Source organism: Pezoporus flaviventris, unplaced genomic scaffold (assembly GCF_033815535.1).
Source record: "Pezoporus flaviventris isolate CSIRO_AGI_PZ_B2104156 unplaced genomic scaffold, CSIRO_AGI_Pfla_v1 ptg000025l, whole genome shotgun sequence".
Taxonomy (NCBI): domain Eukaryota; kingdom Metazoa; phylum Chordata; class Aves; order Psittaciformes; family Psittacidae; genus Pezoporus; species Pezoporus flaviventris.
Window position 1 is genome coordinate 25,315,082 of NW_026892573.1, and position 18,190 is coordinate 25,333,271.

The 18,190-nt window shown below is 41.4% G+C and overlaps 1 protein-coding gene and 1 long non-coding RNA gene across 4 annotated transcripts in view; one reads left to right on the forward strand and one right to left on the reverse strand.

The window, feature by feature from the left end:
- CEP295 (centrosomal protein 295) overlaps window positions 1-3,238 on the reverse strand; it is a 37,875-nt gene extending 34,637 nt beyond the window's left edge. For all 3 annotated transcript variants that reach the window (XM_061457914.1, XM_061457913.1, XM_061457912.1), the window contains exons 1-2: window positions 3,101-3,238; window positions 951-1,151 (exon numbers count right to left, since the gene is read on the reverse strand). In XM_061457914.1, the coding sequence (XP_061313898.1) occupies window positions 951-1,151; window positions 3,101-3,208 (309 nt within the window). In that variant the 5' untranslated portion in view covers window positions 3,209-3,238. The remainder of the gene's footprint in view (window positions 1-950; window positions 1,152-3,100) is intronic.
- Window positions 3,239-15,058: 11,820 nt separating this feature from the next.
- On the forward strand, window positions 15,059-17,175 carry LOC133271776 (uncharacterized). Its single transcript, XR_009744251.1, has 2 exons — window positions 15,059-15,623; window positions 16,807-17,175. It is a non-coding gene; the product is annotated as an uncharacterized LOC133271776 (long non-coding RNA).
- The last annotated feature ends 1,015 nt before the right edge of the window (window positions 17,176-18,190 follow it).

Below are 18,190 nucleotides of genomic sequence, written 5' to 3' on the forward strand. Positions count from 1 at the left end.
CAGCCAATGTAACCAAATATTAATGTGGAAACCTCAACTTTTCTCTACATCTCTGGTGAAGAGGGTAATACACTTACCCATTTTAGCAAATGCTGTACAAGAGAAAACATGTTACTACCTTTCAGTCATAAACTACAACAACTGTGTCTCACCAGAAACATTTATGATTAGTTCTCTGTGGCACTGGTACCACAGTTTTCCACAAACTCACCCCTCCTAGCATCAGAAAGGAGTTTTCAAAAGATGATTTAGGGACACTGAAGTACGGAAAGGTATAATGCTGGGTTAAAAGCTTGATTAATTTCATAAGTAAGCTAGCCTGCAAAATCCATGCAAGAAATCTGTAGCACTGATTTCTGTAAACCGGGCTCAGTGTCAGATCTGTGGAAAATTTCTACCTAACAACCTCAGTGAGCTCTCAAAGACAGCCTATACAAGTTACAGGATTTTAAAGAAGTGTAAATTTGTTATAGGTGCAAAATTAAGAAGTGAACCAGTTGACAGGCAAAGGCCTCGGAAGCCCTTACCAAGACTTTCCAAGTCACTTGAGCAGTGAAGAAAAAAAAAGTGCATTTTCCTAAGCACAGAAAAGATACCGTTACATGGTAAAGAAAAAGAGTTATTGTATGGCTGACATACTTGAGACAACAATTCACCATGTGCAATGTAGTCAAGTACAAATATACACTATCATATATGTGTACAATCTAACACAAATAACTCTAAGAGTTTGCATAGCCAAAGCCTCAGCAAATGCGCCTGCCAGACCATTTAAATCTTGGTCTTGCGGAATGATACCTGCAAAAAAGAACATGAACATTTCCAAGAAGCTTCCATTCTTCAAAGCTGCTGGTTTGAGTATTAGGGCTGCAAGATAAAGAATATAAAAACCTGGTATTTCTAGAGCATCCAGAATTTCTCTGACAATACTATTAAGCTGTTTCACTTACATTTTCCTTGGCTTGTCGGTGACCTTCACCAATTGCCCTTAGGCTTGATAAATAAAATTCTTCTAAGGCTTTCATCTTTTCATCCTGCGCTTTCTGCCACTCGGCTCTCAGTGCCTCCTCTAATTGATGGAGTTGTTCTTCTCTCCTCTGCTTTACCTTCTGTCTTATCTGCAAGGCGATATACTTCTGTTGCTCTCTAACCTGCAGAAACAGCATTTATGTTTTGTCAGCAACTTACTTTTTACTGCAAGTCTTTCCACAACATACTCTACCCTCTTTTCAGCTTTCCATCTCATCTACTATACCATTGACATCTGTCCAGAAAATACTTTAAAGTTGCTGTTACCTTTTCCCAAACTTTGTATGTTAAATAATAAACTTAATCATAGTTAAATGTTTCTGTCAAAGTCCAAAGGCAACATACAACTGGCAAATAAAATGCAAAAACTGCTTGAAATATCCTTCTCCCCAAAGCCACAATGCAATAATTTATTAAAGACTTCTATTACAATGCAACATATAAAAAAGCCCAAGAGGGGTGAAAGACTAGTACACAGTAAACATCTTTAAGATGTATCTTTTGAGGACATTAAAGACCAGAACAGCTTGTGTGGGACAAAGCAGACAAAGGCTAAGAAAAGAGTAAGAGAAATGGAGAAATAGCCATGTGGTGTAACAGCAGCACAGAAACAGTAGAAAGATGAGATGAACAGGTATGTTCTTCAGAATATAGAAGTACTCTGCTCAGACATCCTAAAAGGAGCTATACCTGAAGAACAGGTATGTTCTTCAGAACATAGAAGTACTCTGCTCAGACATCCTAAAAGGAGCTATACCTGAAGAACAGGTATGTTCTTCAGAACATAGATGTACTCTGCTCAGACATCCTAAAAGGAGCTATACCTGAAGAACAGGTATGTTCTTCAGAACATAGAAGTACTCTGCTCAGACATCCTAAAAGGAGCTATACCTAAAACATTTTGAGCTATGACATACTGTAGCAATTCAGTTCATCTGGAGGAAAGCTCTGAAGTTCCATATTAGCAGCTGTTGTCTTATTGCTTCTGTGTGATCACTGTGAAAACTCCTCGAACACTGTAGGCGGTGACACACAAGTGACACACCAGCAGAAGAGAAACAACTGCATGTTCACAGCCAAATAAAAATGGTGGATACTGGGAAGCTAGTAGGGAAGAAGAAATTCTGGAACATTTGTTCCAGCGAATCTAACAAACAGACATTTCATGAGCAAAATATGCACTTAGTAGTAAATAAACATGAGAAAGACGGAAGTTACTCACAAACTAAATGGAAATCTAATATACAATATTGGGGGTGGGACTAGTGGAAGAGTGCCTGGAAAGCTGTCACAGAGGAAAAGTTCTTGAGGATGTTGGCCAGGTGTGTGCCCAGGAAGCTAAGAAGGCCAATGGCATCCTGGCCAGTATCAGCACTAGTGCAGCCAGGAGGGCCAGGGCAATGATTGTCCCCCTGTACAGGGCACTGGTGAGGCTGCACCTTTAATCCTGTGTTCACTTCTGGGCACCTCACACTGAGGTGCTGGAGTGTGTTCAGAGAAGGGCAACAAAGCTGGTGAAGGATCTGGAGCACAAGGGTGATGAGGAGCAGCTGAGGAAACATAGGTTGTTCAGCGTGGAGAAAAGGAGGCTCAGGGGAGCTTTTACTGATCTCTTACAACTATCTGAAAGGACATTGTAGTGAGGTGGGTGCTGGCCTCTTAGCCCAAGTAAGAAGTGATAGGACAAGAAGCAATGGACTCAGGCAGTGCCACAGGAGGTTTAGATTGGAGGTAAGGAAAAGTTTCTTCACTGAAACGGTTATCAAGCATTGGAACAGGCTGCCCAGAGAAGCAGTGGTGTTACCATCCCTGGAGGTACTTAAAAGACATATAGATGTAGCACTTAGGAAAATGCTTTAGTGGTGGACTTGGCAGTGCTGGGTTAACGGTTGGACTGCATGATCTTAAAGGTTTTTTCCAACCTAAATGATTCTATGATTCTAGAATCATATTCTATGATTCTATATTACAACCATGAGATTTAGCTTACATGAAATAAAATTTTCAGTTCATTTTCCTAAATTATTTGTAACATCACTAAATAAAATAACATGCAAAACCACAGACACACCTGCTGCAGCCTCAGCTTTCTTCTCCTTTCATATTCTTCTTTCAGCAGCATGGTTTCCTCATTAGGACTAAGCCTCAATTGCCCAACTTTTGCAACTTTCCTCTTCATTTCTGGAAACGTGAATAATCAATTTCTGAGAGAACAACATAAAAACCAGAAATTGTACATGAATTAGATAAGTAAACCAGGTAAAAAAAAAATCCAAACAAATATTGCCATCATCTTACAAATCTATCACAGTCTTTAGGAGCATGAGCTACAATTGTTCAAGTCTATTTCAAATGTACTCAATGACATTGGCACCATCTTTGTCACAGTCACAAACTCACTGCTTTTGATTATTATGCTATATAGTAAACTGCAACAGCTTTACATTCTCATTCTACACTGTGGACCTGACAGGTAAAACTGCAAAGTGAATAGTGAACACCATCCAACACGTGGGAAGATTAAACAAAACAAGAAAAAAAAAACCAACAAAAAGCTACTGCACATGAAAGCAAGGCGGGCACATAGGTGATTCATAGTGAAATGTTCTCATAGCAGTTGTAAGATACTGTGTTTGTTGACGTTTCTGACTGCAGTCCAAGGTTTTCTACCTTGAAGGTGTGAAACTCCACCAACAGCCTGCATGCCAAGCATTTCACTAGAACACTAAAAACCATAACTGAAGGTTTCTTAAGCAGCCGTTTCAAACATTGTTCCCCTGCAAATTTTGCTGTGGAACCAGGATGTACTGGTTCAAGGAGAAAGAAAAAATACTTTTTCAGCCTGATAAGCAGCCTAGTCCAAATTTTCTCCCTTCCCTCAAGCATTTATTTGATGTTTAAATATGCATATCCCTGAAAATACTCTCCCAAAACAAAGCAGCAAAACTTTCAAAAGCCACTGTTCAGTTATGAAAATCTTATGAACAAAAATGAAAAATCCACATAGCCCTAAGAATTTAACCACATGTTACACTTTGAAAGAGTTCTCTTCAGTATATAAATTAAAACAAACAAATCTCACAAACATTCTAAAGAAATCAGGTCAGCTGTAAAACCAAAATAATTATCACCGACTGGTTTGGGTTGGAAGAGACTTTAAAGCTCATCCAGTCCCAACCCCCTGCCGTGTGCAAGGACACCTTCCACTAGAGCAGGTTCCTCCAAGCTCTGTCCAACCTGGCCTTGAACACTGCCAGGGATGGGGCAGCCACAGCTTCTCTGGGCATCCCGTGCCAGAGCCTCACCACGCGCACAGGGAAGAGTTTCTTCCTAATGTAAATCTCCCCTCTTTCAGTTTAAAGCCCTTGTCCTGTCACTACATGTCCTTGTAAAAAGCCCCTCTCCAGATATCTTGTGGCCCCTTTAGGTATTAGAAGCTGCTCTAAGGTCTCCCCAGAGCCTTCTCTTCCCCAGGCTGAACAAGCCCAACGCTCTCAGCATGTCTCCACAGAAGTGCTCCAGCCTTCGGAGCATCTTCTAATTATCCACAAGATACTTTTAGTAGAGGGTTATTAAACCAATGAATCCCAAGTTCATTACAGGATAAACAGGGATAGAAGATCATATTTCCTGCTGGCTTTCCCATACTCATCAGGTAAAAACCAGAAGTTTATCAATACACATAGTTAAGGAGGAAATGACTACCTCCCTCCTCCCCTCCCATAAAGAAAGGAAAAATTTAGAGGATGAACAATACGAAGTCTAGATCTAACACTTAAAAAAGAAATAAACCAAAAGCAGATAACGCAAACGCCACAGTAAAGCAGCCAACATTTGCCCAGATTCAGTTGCAGCACAAAGCCATCAGTAAAAGCACAACGGGTAAGACTAAGTCAGCCTTTCCTGGGACCTAGAGAAGTTCCGAGAGCACCATTAACGCCTCTCACATTCCTACCCAGAGCAGCTCCTAGAGCCATGAAAAGCAGCCCCTCGCCGAGGCCCCGCCCTGAGGCGCCCTCCTCAGGGGCAGTGACCGGAACGGAGTCCCCACGCCCAGCAGCTCTGCCCTGGAGGCCCGATCTCTGGGAACCGCCGCGGGGCCTCGGCCGCTGGACCAAACCGAGCTGAGGAGGGACTATGCGGAGAGAACGGAAGGGAAGGTACAGCCTCACCCAGCCCCGGGTCCGGGGGAAGGGACAGCAAGAGAGCAACCCCACCGCGGGGAGCCCGCACCTACCCGCGCTCCTCACGGCGCCACCAACCACCGCCCCCTGTCGCTACCTCACCGCCAGCAGCCAATGGCTGCGGGCGCAGCGGGAAACCGAGAGCTACGGCGGGATCAGCCTCTGCACATGCGCAGTGTTAGCCTCGACGCTCACCACCACCAACCCCAGCGCGCATGCGGAAGAGCCGACCTTCCTCCTCCCACGGGGGCCGAACCCCACCCCTGCCCTCTGGTGACCAATGGGAACAGGGAAAAGATGCCGTAAGTGACCAATGGGAACTGGGGAAAGCCGCCGCGGGCGGAAGCCTGCGGGTATAAAAGGGGCTCTGGGTGGACGTGGAAGGACGCAGCTCGCTCTTCGCGTGATCCGCAGTCTTAGCCCCTTTCGAAGGGCTAACTTAAATGGGGTTAATGTTTTGCACACTTAATCAGGCAATTGCTACATGTGCTTAAAAGGGAAAATCGGTGTCAGTTTCTCACTACCGTATCCGCAGCCCTCAGTCAGGGTTTCTAAGTGCCAAAGCTTCTGTAGGAGGGCTCTGGGCTAACCTGCACGTGGTGAGGGAGCAGAATAAAGCCCAACACTGAGTTGTACTTCAATGCAACTTCCGTATTTAACCTCTTCTATATGCGCTCCGTGAGTAGGAGTAAATTTAGGTAAATGAGCGTTGTCTGTGCTACTGGCTCAACCTTGTAACCAGTGCTGATCTTTCTTCTATAAACCTCTTTTTTTTTTTAACTAATGTCTGCAGCAATACTAGTCTGCTGCTTTGCTTTACCCTTGTGTTTTAGTTTTCTTTCTAACAGTACTGCTTATTACACGTGCCAGACCTGCAGCAGCTGGGGTTTGAAAGTGGGGTCATGGTATATCTTGGATTCACGAGGAACATAATGCTGAGCAAAAAAACTTGCTATGTTCATGTGGGGAGAAACAATTCTGCACTTATGGATGAAGCAACAGAGGCCTTGCTAGATGGTTTCTCTGCATTGAGTACGTTCCCATTTGCTGCTGCAAAATGGAAGAAACAAGAATGGGTCAAGTACAAAAGAGATGAGCGGTCGTCTCAAGCAGAAATGAGAGGGCGAAGTGTAGCTACTTTCTAAGGCAGTTTCTTCTAGAAAAGGGAAAAAATAACTTTATACTAGGAGCTAACTGCTGTAATAACCCACTATGTTGTGCCCCAAGGGATGGAAACCAGGAAAGCTGTGATCACTTGGTAAGACTTGGTGATAGGGTATATGTGGATGAACCAAATGATAATGAAATATGCTGAAAAAACACAGAACTGCAAATAAAAGATGTAAGTGCAGGAAGAAGAGGCAACAGCAGCTGAGTGGGCCTTCTTCCCTGCCTTCCACATTTTCATGCTAAACTGCTGCCTTATTCACAGACTTCTCCTGTCTGTCAAGTGCTTGCAACTTGCTGGTACCAAGCTAATACCGGATTGTACGTTAAAGACACCCAGATGTTTCACGGTATGCATACTGCATAAATTACACTTGAGCACTGCACTTCCAAATAGGTTTTCCAGTCCCTTTATTGGATTTTTTTGTCCTTCAGCATTTTCATTATGGCAGTGCTCTCCACAAAAACATCTCTTCTAAAAAGCTTTATCCTGCAGGTCAACAGGTAAAAACAAACCTTAACAGTCTATTAAGAGAGTAACTGAGATTACAGATTTTTAGAATCCTCTACTTATAAAATGTGAAAGAGGTCAAATATATGCTCCTCAATTATACTACTGAAAAAAGGGATGTTATGAAACCTACATTTGCTGAGTAAGAATTTTGTTTAAGGGTGTTCACTGGTCAATGTATTGCAGAATTACTTCTGCTATCACTTAAATTACATATACTGAAAGAAAAAGGGGGTTTAGTAAACAGTCATTTTAATACTGGAATGTTTTTACTTTTTACTACACCTGTTTGAATTACAGTGCCACAGGCCTACATTAATTCTTTCCCCTTGTGAAGTAGATGGTGTTCCTTTGATAAAAGGTGAATAGCAATGCTGCAGTATCGGTGCATCTAGCCAGAATATATAAAACTGGAGATAATGGCTCCCCTGTGCTTCAGTTCCCAGTCACATTTCTCCTGGGGGACCAGAATGATACATGGAGGAGTTATCTACAAATTCCCAAGATAGCTGGAGGAAATCTGAATTTCTTTTCAGGAACAGAACACTTGCCATACATAAAAAAAATGTCTTGCGGTGTGAATCTATGTGAAAACCTAGATTTAAAAGAAAACATTTTCATTTCATGGGTTTGAAGTCGCTAAGGGCTTGCATAACTGTGAAACCTGCTGCTGAGGTGGACTGCAGTGCAAAAATCACAGTACCAGCCTTCTGCTGTCCCAGGAAATGGCTTTTCAGAGTAGGACTGTCCATACTCTGCTACCACAGAGGATGTTTATTCCATCACCTGATGAACTACTAGCAGGAAGTGTTGGCACAGGCAGGTTGCCTTGGTGTGCTTTGTGGGAATGTTTAGTCTGAATGTAAGATCAGCAAGACTGGAGTTGCCTTTGTGTGCCCTGAGAGAAAAGACTCCTTGTCTCACAGGCAGGTCGAGTAGACCAGCATATACAACCTGTACCTCTTCGTGCCACACAGGAGCACTTGCTTCTTTCTTCATTAGAAATTCACTCATGTCTCTCACTCTCACAAAGGAAGGACGACCTTGCAGGCTTTTCTGCATCTTCAGCAGGGAAGCATTGGTTTTATAGGTTTCCTGAGATCCAGTAATGGAACAGTGCAACCACCTGACAGCTCACCCTTGTGCAGGACTTGGCACCCTGTGTGAATTAAGTATTCTCCTTGAAAACCTCTGAAAGGAGAGCTTTAAAGAAAGTGTCATGTTCAGATGCTAAACTCCTGCCCCAAGTCTTCTAACACCTCATCAGACAGTAATGCAGTTTTCAGTTTCTTGTCTCCTTGCTGATCATTGACGTATTGGAATGAAATGAGAACTTAGCTGTCGGTTTGAACAGGTCTTTCTCTGCATTTTGTATATTGCTCTATGCCACACACCACATTATCACATCTTTCCCTATGGTTCATTTTGGTTTGATCTGTGATTACTTCTCCCATGCTGTTTTATCTCTTTCAGCACCTGACATCGGATATCTAATTATTATGACCACTGGGAACTAACAAGATGTGGTTTGACAAACGTTTGTAATCCTCCAGCTCATACAGTCTCAAAGCTGCAAAGTGCTTTTGTTAAATAGTTTGCATTAAGCACGGTTTTTATGTGTAAGCTTTGCAAACATGGATGGAGTTTCCTAACAAGGAAAAAGGGCTAAGCTTTATTTTTGAGACTGACTAATCTACTATGGTCAGCCCATGCGAGCAGAACCTATAATAGTCTCTGCCTGAGACTGATTTGGAGATAAATTTTCTTGACGGATGTGGAAGGGTAGCTTTGTTATTATACTCTGTGTCATTTAATAGAAATCTATGCCTTCCAGTACCAAAGCGACTGTATCCACAGCTGTGCCTGGACAAAAAATTCTCAATGTACAGATTCTATTTGAAAAAAAAGATGTTATAGTTAAACAAGAAAAATGAAATAAAATAGAAGGCATGAAAGGTAAGGAGCTGGTAAAAGGATAATTACATGTAGTTAAATTAAATAGAAAATCACTGTCATGAAAAGACAAAGAAATAGCTGTAAACTCAGATCTGGTCTAAGATATAAATGGTGGTGTCCTACAGAAAAAAATCGCATGCTTTCTTATTGCATTGGTCCAGAAGATATTAGGGAGCCAAAAGCAACCTCAAGCAATGCCCGTTTTCTGTCAGGAAGGCCCCTGGGACTCCACTCAGCATCCTTAACCCAGCTTAATGGCCTGGATCTCTGGAAAACAACCAGCCTTGGGACTGAGCAGCACCAAGTGCTTAACAACTTCTTATTCATGCATAGACCATGGTGCTGCATAAGGTGATTTTAAAATGGGCTCTCAAACTCTCAAACAAATGAACTCCCAATGCTTAAAACTAACAGAACTGAGCTGGGTTTGGGCTTTTACAAGCAAATGGAGCCCTGTGTAGCTGTAGTGCTGCATGTCCTCTGAACCACTCTGCCTATTTTCCCACTGATGCCAGCATATGCACAATTTTACAACACAAACTTGAAGGGTGTACATTCATTTACTAGAATTCTTGTTCAGCCTCGGAGCCATACATAGAACTTTCTCCAGTTGTTATAATATGCACAGTAACTCTGTGCACAGATAGGCCAATTATGCTCAGTCCAGTGAATTTACAGCTGACCTTTGCCAGCTTCTCTGAGCTACTGTGCCATATCTCCTTTGGCTAACCTTGCTTCATTTCTTCTTTTAATATCTACTTTTATTCAACTTCAGAAACTATACTGAACATTACTTGATTTATTGCAAGTAGTTTCAAGCAGAAAACAGACTTTTCTGGTGGATTTTCTGGTATTTCAATAACAGATTCTTCTCCAGCAAGATCTCTCAAATGGCTTAATATTTCACCGTGTAGAAAAAGACCTCCTTATGTGATTAAAAATGCCTTTTTAGTTTAGTCCTACATTAGTAGTAAGCATCGTATTTTCAGCATGAGGTACAAATGAAACTGTGAGAAAACAATTGGTTTTCCCCCGTTTTAAAATCATTACCTTTACACCCCTCTGAATTGTCCTGTTTTGTATTGTTTGCCTCCTCTTGATTGCTCGTGTTTATCACTTTGTATACAGGAGGTGCTGGGGTTTTCACAAGCTTCAGTTTTCCTCAGATGTACATTCAAATGTTGTGTTTTAAGCAATAAAATCAATGTAGGAACATCCTGAAGAATAGCTTAGGGCTTTAAGTCTACAAATTGCCACAGAAGAGGTTAAAGGTTCTGGATGAAATCATAAAGAAGTAAATAGTCAGGTCCTGCCAACTGAATGACCGATTCAATCACAGAATCTCAGAATCCCTTTGATGTCATAATAGTTATTTATACATAGAATCATAGAATGGTTAGGGTTGGAAGGGACCTTAAAGATCATCTCATTCTAGCCCTCCAAAAGACCAGGCTGCTCAAAGCCCCATTGAACTTGGCCTTGAAATAAAGCAACTAAAAATGTGTGCTAGGTACTTCCTTACTGCTTCTGCTGTCTCTCTGATGACTTTGACAGTGGGTGACATAGAAGGTAGGATCCAGAATGCAGGTCTCCCTTCAGGAAAGCACATGTTACTATCCTTGGATATCTGTTATAATATCTGAATATTGTTTATGAAATACCAGCAAAATGTCCCCAGTGGAAAAAGAGTGGATCCTGGTTTGATCAAGACCTCCACAGTGTAAATCAAACAGACTGTATGATCAGACCTGTGATACACCCCGTTACACTTCTACCACAAATTAGCTTTGATGCTTTCTTTAGGAGAAAGAAACCGATTAGATAGATGGAGTCATTAAAAAGCTTTATGGAGGAAATATGTTTCCAAGAGACCCTTACAAAAGGAACGGATAGTGAAGAAAAATTTACAAGGAATGAGAATGAATTTGCACCAAGAGGAGGAACTTGGAAAAGCTCCAGAGTGAACAACTGTGTTTAGAAGAAAGCAGTGAACATGGAGCAGTGATACACTGGTTCTTACTGCTCCCAATTTACCGTTTTTAACAGAAATCAGTCTGTATATAGACATGGAGACATGTTCTGATAGAATTTTACTAAATATTATAGAAACCAAGAAGGGGTGAAAAAACCAAAGGGTCTTCAGTGATGAGGAAAGAGGTAAACTGGAGTCAAGCCTGAGAGAAGAGAATGGAAGGGAAGGTGATCAATGACTTGGTGCTAGTTTGATAAACTGCAGTCTGAGTTTCAGGTTTTTGCAAGGTCATAGATTTTTGTGTGTGAGATCTTGGCTTAGTCTCTTTGTGACTGATCTGATAAATGGAACTAAGTCCCAGAGTCTGATCCTGAAAAGCCTTGCTAAGCTGCTAAAGTCTAGAGGAAGTTAGTTAGCGTTTTTTAATCCTGCGGATCCCTGAGCCTCTAGACTTGATGGCTTCCCATGCTCGAGTTCTATTGTTGACAGGACTGAATGGTTCAGAATCTAAACCTGAATAAGATTCAGGAATTACATTTTTTTTTAATACAAGTCAACATCCAATGTACGCAAAGTACATCCAATACATCAACTGCACAGGGGAATGCCCGAAACACACTACTACTTTCTTTTGTGATGAGAGAGAACAGACACTTGGAGACCAGCCTGACAGTCATCTGCTCACTCTCTCTATGGTGAAATGAATAGTGAGGCATGACTTCAGAGGAAGAGGCAGATGATCCCATCTTCCTAGAAGGACTTACACCTGGGGGTTAAAGCTGACCCTTTGCTTCAGATATTAAAGTAATACTGAAGTCAGTAGAAGGGACATCAGCCATTGTGAAGGAAGACATGGACATCATTTCCCCAGTAACGTCCTTGGTAGTGCAAAAATATTTTTTCCCCACTGGCTTAATAAAATTGCCTCCATCTGCTTCCTTGGGTGATCAGTGCTCATCTGGAATTTTATCACTGTCCTTTGTTGAGGATAATTTCATTGTTTCACATTTATAGAGGCAAGGTAATAGCCTCAGATTTACATAGAGCTAATTTCTTTCTTTGTGAGTGGGTTCTACAGGATGTGAGCAATTAAGCTTCTGTGGGAGGATACAGGAAACATGATTAATGGATCAAACAGACACCAGCTAAGGGAAGTGGGTATAATACCAAGGGAGATAATGCTCCATTTCATAATAGTTATGCAAATACGCCAAATGTTGGAGAATTCAATTAATATTTGACAAATGGTTTTGCTGTGATGCAGAGTAAACACATACTGGGGACAAAATAAAGCTCTACTGCACATTATCTGTTAGCTTCCTCTCGCGCAGGCTGGGATGGCTGGTCAGGCATCTCATTCCACTGCAGGTGGCAGAGAACAGCTAGGCACGAATCACTGCCAGACAGTGGTATTGTTGGGATGAAAAAGACTGACCAAGGTTGAATTCTATGCACGCAAGGCCAGTCAGTGCTTGCCAGAGTGCTCAGGTCTATTGCTCAGTCCTCTGCTAAGTGTGACATTTTATTCTGTGTGAATGAAAAGTAGTTGAAGAATAAAGGAGAGAGAATTAGACAAGGTTGGTGTGTTTGAAATTCTTTTCTTATCTGTAAAAGCAACAGTAGTAGAAAAAATTCTCAAGTAAGAGCAGAATGCCTGAGCTAGTGGAAGACCCTCAAAAACCCTGAGCCTCAGTTACCCAAATATAAATTGATGATAATACTAATCATGTATAAAGGCAATGACTCATTCGGATATTGTAGTGATGGAATTGTACAGGTCTCTAGGTTTACTGAAAACGTATGTTTCTTGTTTGTTTGCTAGCTTTCATATTAGATGCGGTATTTTAATCTCTATTCTAATACCCTGGTTCCCTTACTAAACACTTAATATGAGGTTTTGTTCTGAGAAATCCTGATCCAGAGAAGGGAGGCATTTGAAGCAGCATATTGAAGTGTTTCTGACCTTACAGCCTGGGTACTGGGCTAGTGAAATGAGGCAAGAGCTACGGAGCTGAAGTTTCAAGTATGAAATGCAGGTGTGACCTTCAGTTGCAACTGCGCTATAGCTGGGTATCAGGGCTGTTCCTGTATGCACACCTAGAGCTCTTCAATCGTGAAATCCCTGGGAGCTCCCCAGCCAGTCATCTGCCTCTATGATTTAGACAGATCTGAAACAACGGACTGAAACAATCACCTGAGCCAAGGTGATTGACTGGACTTCTAGCAACCTTCACAGTTAAAATCTGGCTTCCACAGAAGCTCTCCAGTAGGTATTTTGGACATTTCTAGAGATTTCCCCAGACAGCTCCTGCTGTCCCTAAATCAGTTTATGTGCCTACATGTGTTGACTGACATTCTGAGTGGAGAGTGTGGTCAGGAGGCTCCCTTACATGGTTCTTGCTGCAGAACTGACCAAACTTTACATAGGCATTTGTACACAGGTAGTAGAAACTGTTCTTACATATACAAAACAAGTCACATAGGTTCTTTGTGATACTTACGACAGTTAGGAGATGTTTTGTATGGAGTTTAAGATCCCCTATAGGAATGGATCATGTATGTGCTGGAGCACCACTGGCCAGTTAAATTATCTGAGAATTGAGCAAAACAGTGGTTTAAGAAGCTGGATTCCATGATCCAGTTATGGTGCTGTTCCTTGCAATGGTCACTCCATTGCCATCTCAACAATCGACCATCCTGTTTGGGAGATCTAATTCTCCATGCAAGCATTACCCTGTGCCAAGGTCTCAAGAAACTATTTCTTTTTAGCCAACACTGAGTGTGCAAACACATCCTGGGCTGTTAAGGCATTCCGTACCTTGCAGCCAGAAGGAGTTCTAGGGACATTCCTTCAGTGCCTAAAGACAGGAAGTTGGGATGATGCAACCAGGAATGACTAAGTAAGCTATAAACTTGTATCATACAAGGACTGTGTTTTTTTCAGTGTAAAGCATGGCAGCCAAGTTACCCTATTTGAAAGTGCTATTACTGTTGCTTCTTTAGTGCTGTTGCTTAGTGGTCAAAGCAGTTACCCAGAGCAGTGGAAGTTTGGGGTTGATCCTTAGCCTGCATATGTCCTCTCTAAGGCTAGGAAAGCCTCTCTGAGGCACGTCCTGTGCTGTCTGGGCTGCTGTGCACCCAGGAATGAGACTGGAAGGAAAGCAGACAGGGCAGTGCCAGGCTCTGGAGGAAAGGTGGAGGGACCTGGAAGTCAGGCAAAGATTGAATTCTTCTTGCCTGTACTCTGAAATATCAATACATTTTACATTAGGTAATCATGAGATGAACATTCAAAGCTAATGAGAGAGTTGAGACACCAAGTTAGGCTTGTCCTTCAGCCATTACATTCCTCTAGAAAGAATGAGCCCTGTTCGATTAGGCCATTACAGATGGGATAAGGCTCTGTGCTATGTATCCTGGGTGGGCAGATGCTCTAAAGTCCCGGAAAAGAGAAGTGCTCAGACATGTTATCTTCAGGATTTCATACTGCCCAGCCACCAAGCCCTTGTGTGGCATTCTTGGCTACCCTGGGAAGCGTCTGATTCTTTCCTTTGAGAACATGGACCTTACATACGTAGTTTCAGTTCTTTGATTCACCTTGTTGAGACCAGGCTTTGTGATGCCTGCAAGAGCACAAACAGGCACTCTGGATCTCATCCTTTCAGCATTTAAGTGTGCATTTTCCCTTTGCTTTTCACCATGAGCCTTATTTCCTACTTGCAAGGCATGTGCTCATTCATTTTGATTCACTACAGTAAAGTTACAAAATATTAAGAAAATCCTCATCTCTTCTACTAAGCCATGTATTTAAATCAGAGCTAGTAAGTGTTAATGAACATTTTCCAGAGTTTATGATTCCTTTTAAAAAGCAATTTTGCTGTGATCTTGAGTTGTTGCCTATAATAGATGACTTCCTTGTTGTCAGGGCTGATTCTGTCTCAAAATCTATTAATCTAACCCACATGCACACTTCAGTTAAATGTATCTTGGCAGACATCCACCACTGGAATCAGTGTGTCTTTCTAATTGGACATAAAATTCATAGGTTTATCATATGATTCTTTGCTGTACAGCGTGTCCAATTAGATTTAATGAGCTCAGTTTCAGGACAAATTGGCCAACCCAGTGCTACTGCTGATTTACAGAGGCTACAGAAAAAGTTACTTTATTGATTTCCTTCCTAAATCAAAACTTCCTAGGAAGTATTGTTGCTTCTTTTCTTTTTAGCGCATGAATATACAAAAGCCTTATTTTGGAATGAAAATGTTTCCCCAGTGTGTAATTTCCAATGATTGTTGTAATATCTTTGTTTTTTCTTGCAAATGTTTTGGCAACAAAGATAAGTCTAGCATATTCTTATATCATGTTAATAAAACCAAGGTAAGTAGCATGATGACTGAGGAGCCAGTAGCAATGTAGCTATCATAGCATGAATTGAACAAGCCAGCTGGAAATCCCATATAAATACTTGGCAGCTGGTGCCTAAGCTACTCCAGCAACACTGCCAGCTCAAGAGTTCAGTGTAAAAACATTCTTGATTAATACAGAGCTGGTTTAACATGTTTTTCTCTGGAACACCGTCATGCTGGCTAGGACAGAAGGAAGCTTTAACCATGTACTAGACCTTGCAAGCTACACAAACCCGAACTGGTCCACAATGGAAAGCTGTGCTCTACAGATGTAATCCAAGAGAACATAGCTGACCCCCTGGAAAGATTACAGCAAGGAGAACAACACAGAGGAAAGATTTCATTTGGCCTCCTCATCACTGCAGCACTAGCAGAAGGGATAACAAAGCAAACTGGTAAGTTGTCAGTTGGAGGCACAGTGCAAAATGTGTTGACACACAGTTGAGAAGAGTGGTATTTGGGGAAAAGAAGGAAGATCCAAACATGAGGCAGTCTTTCACAAGGAAGGGTTCTCTAATACGCTGAAGCTATTTTATGTGGTATCCTTTGGTTTTCTATCTTTCATCTAATGCCAGTGGATGGCTGATGGGAGCTGGTAGGCCAAGGTTCTCTTTCCAATTGCAAGAGCAAGGAGCAGCCCCACTGTCACCCTCTTCTCCCCTGTTTTCAGCTGCCTGGCTTCCTTCTACCTTGTCACCTGCTGATGTGTTTAGGGAAGGCACTTTTCCTAGTGGGATCATTTTAACAGCTGCAAAATGGGAATAATGAACCCATTTTGGAAAAATGCACTGAGAACTATCACCATATGCCCCAGAACAGGAGTGGAAATATTGTTATTGCAGTTTTATTGGTCTCTACTTGCTTTGTGACAGTGTCCCATGCCATGATCACTTCATAAATTGCTAGTTCTGAGTTACTAAGGATTAAACAGTTACATTCCTGTTTGCTTAGACATGTACTAAGGTTTTCCTGCCCTGCTATCCTTGCTGCTTCTTACAGAGACGTTTCTCATTTATATACAGAAATAATGAGACAGAAAAATGTTAAAAGGATTGCTTGAAAGCCACACATCACTTCTGCCAATAGTTATTTATCTGTCCACCATTTTGTCTGTGTGTATTTTATTTTCTCTTAGGGTACATATAACAACAAATTACTTGGCAGAATCGAAGCCATTCATTTTATATTTGTAATGCTCCCTTTTGACTTGTCCATAAACAAGCAGCACAGTGGAGGACGTATGTGCATTTTACACTTTGTAATCTTTTGGTGTTAATTTATTTACGTGCATCTGGTTGCTTTCCTCATAGAACAGACCAGGCTTCCTTACCTAATGAAAGCAGTCATGGGAAAATTGTTTGAGATGTTATAATGAAAGCCAATATATCGTGATGTGTCTTTGGCGGAGTGTGTTAAGCATGAGTACCTTGTGTGTTAACTGTTTCTTTCACCCGCACAGAACGAAGTTTAGAATAACAATAACAATACATTAGCATTCTACAGAGTGAAGTCAAACATTAACTAAATATCCTTGCCAGATCCCCCGAGAAAGAAGCAGCTCATTAACTTCTTTTACAGATGAGGAAACAACATCGGATTAGCATTGAAACTCCACTGGCATCTGTGGAGTTACTCCAGATTTACAGCAGACAAAATAAGACTAATATTAGTCTTCAAAAGAATAAGCCGTTTGCTCCTGCTTATCCAGTCACAAAGCTGCACCCTCAGGATTAGAAACTGAAGACATCCTCATTTCCTTTGCTGTTACAATAAGACTGTCTACTGAAATAGCATCTCTAAACCTTTAGTTAGGGTAATGTAAAGAAGTCCCCACACCACCACAGAAGCTTACATTGTTCTCCCACCGGTGTCTAGAAATAATTGCCCTGTCTAGAAAGGTCTGCATCCGATGGAAATAAATGAATGAGAATAAATTATTTTTATGAACTCCAACTTGTCCAGAAATGTGAATGTTTTTCTGTGTAAAATTTTATAGCAGAAAAGAATAATGGGCTTCCAGAGATCACCAATGAGCAAAGAATGTGAGTTAAAAGCCCTTTTATATGCAAATGCTTCATTATGTTTGGGGGTTTTCTTCTCTTTTTTTCCTCATTTTTTTTGAAAGCAAAAGCACAATGGGACATCAGTTATTTCCATTTACATATGAATACCCAGAATTCAATTTCCACTTACAGTTATTCCAAAGTCCTGGTGGTCCCTGTCAGCATTTGAGGTCTGGAGCAGAGCAGGATTCTGCTGACTTCTCAAGGCAGAGTGCTCTGCAGAAATTGGGGGTGTACACTATTGCTGCAAAACCAGAAAATCTTTTGCAAGGTATATGTTCATTCCCAGGTAAGTGGTGGTAACAGCATTATTCCTGAAGCAGGATGACTTGAAAACACAAATACAACTATCATGGGTTGAATCCATTATAAAAATGCTTAACTGTCAGTTATAATATACTCACTGCAAGTCTGGGAACTAGTGATGAAATTTGGCCTTACACAGAGGATCAGTATGAAGCTTTCTGTATAAGCCCCACTGAAAACAAGGTTGAAGTCCCACTCAGTAACTCCTTGCTCCGAGTGGCCCTTATGCACCAGCCAGAGTTCCCTTCCCATGGCTGAACAGTACCCTAAGAATTCAAACTCCTTGAAATCAGGTGAGAAGGTAACTGTAACTAAATCTTGAGTATTCCAGATGAAATAATATCAGATCTGCTGACTGAAAAACTGCTTTCTGGGTCAGAGACCAAAACTTACAAGCCAGTTCAGTGATATCACTGACACTACACAGATGGAAGTTCATACAGCATCTGGTCTGCTGAAATTAGAACTAATATTCCAATAGGATTTAACAGGCTTCTGAAGATATAAAATACTTGAATGTTTAAAATCTGAAAATCTAAATAGGAAATAAAACATTTACTTCTTCCCAAATTGTTACTCACATGCAACACCTT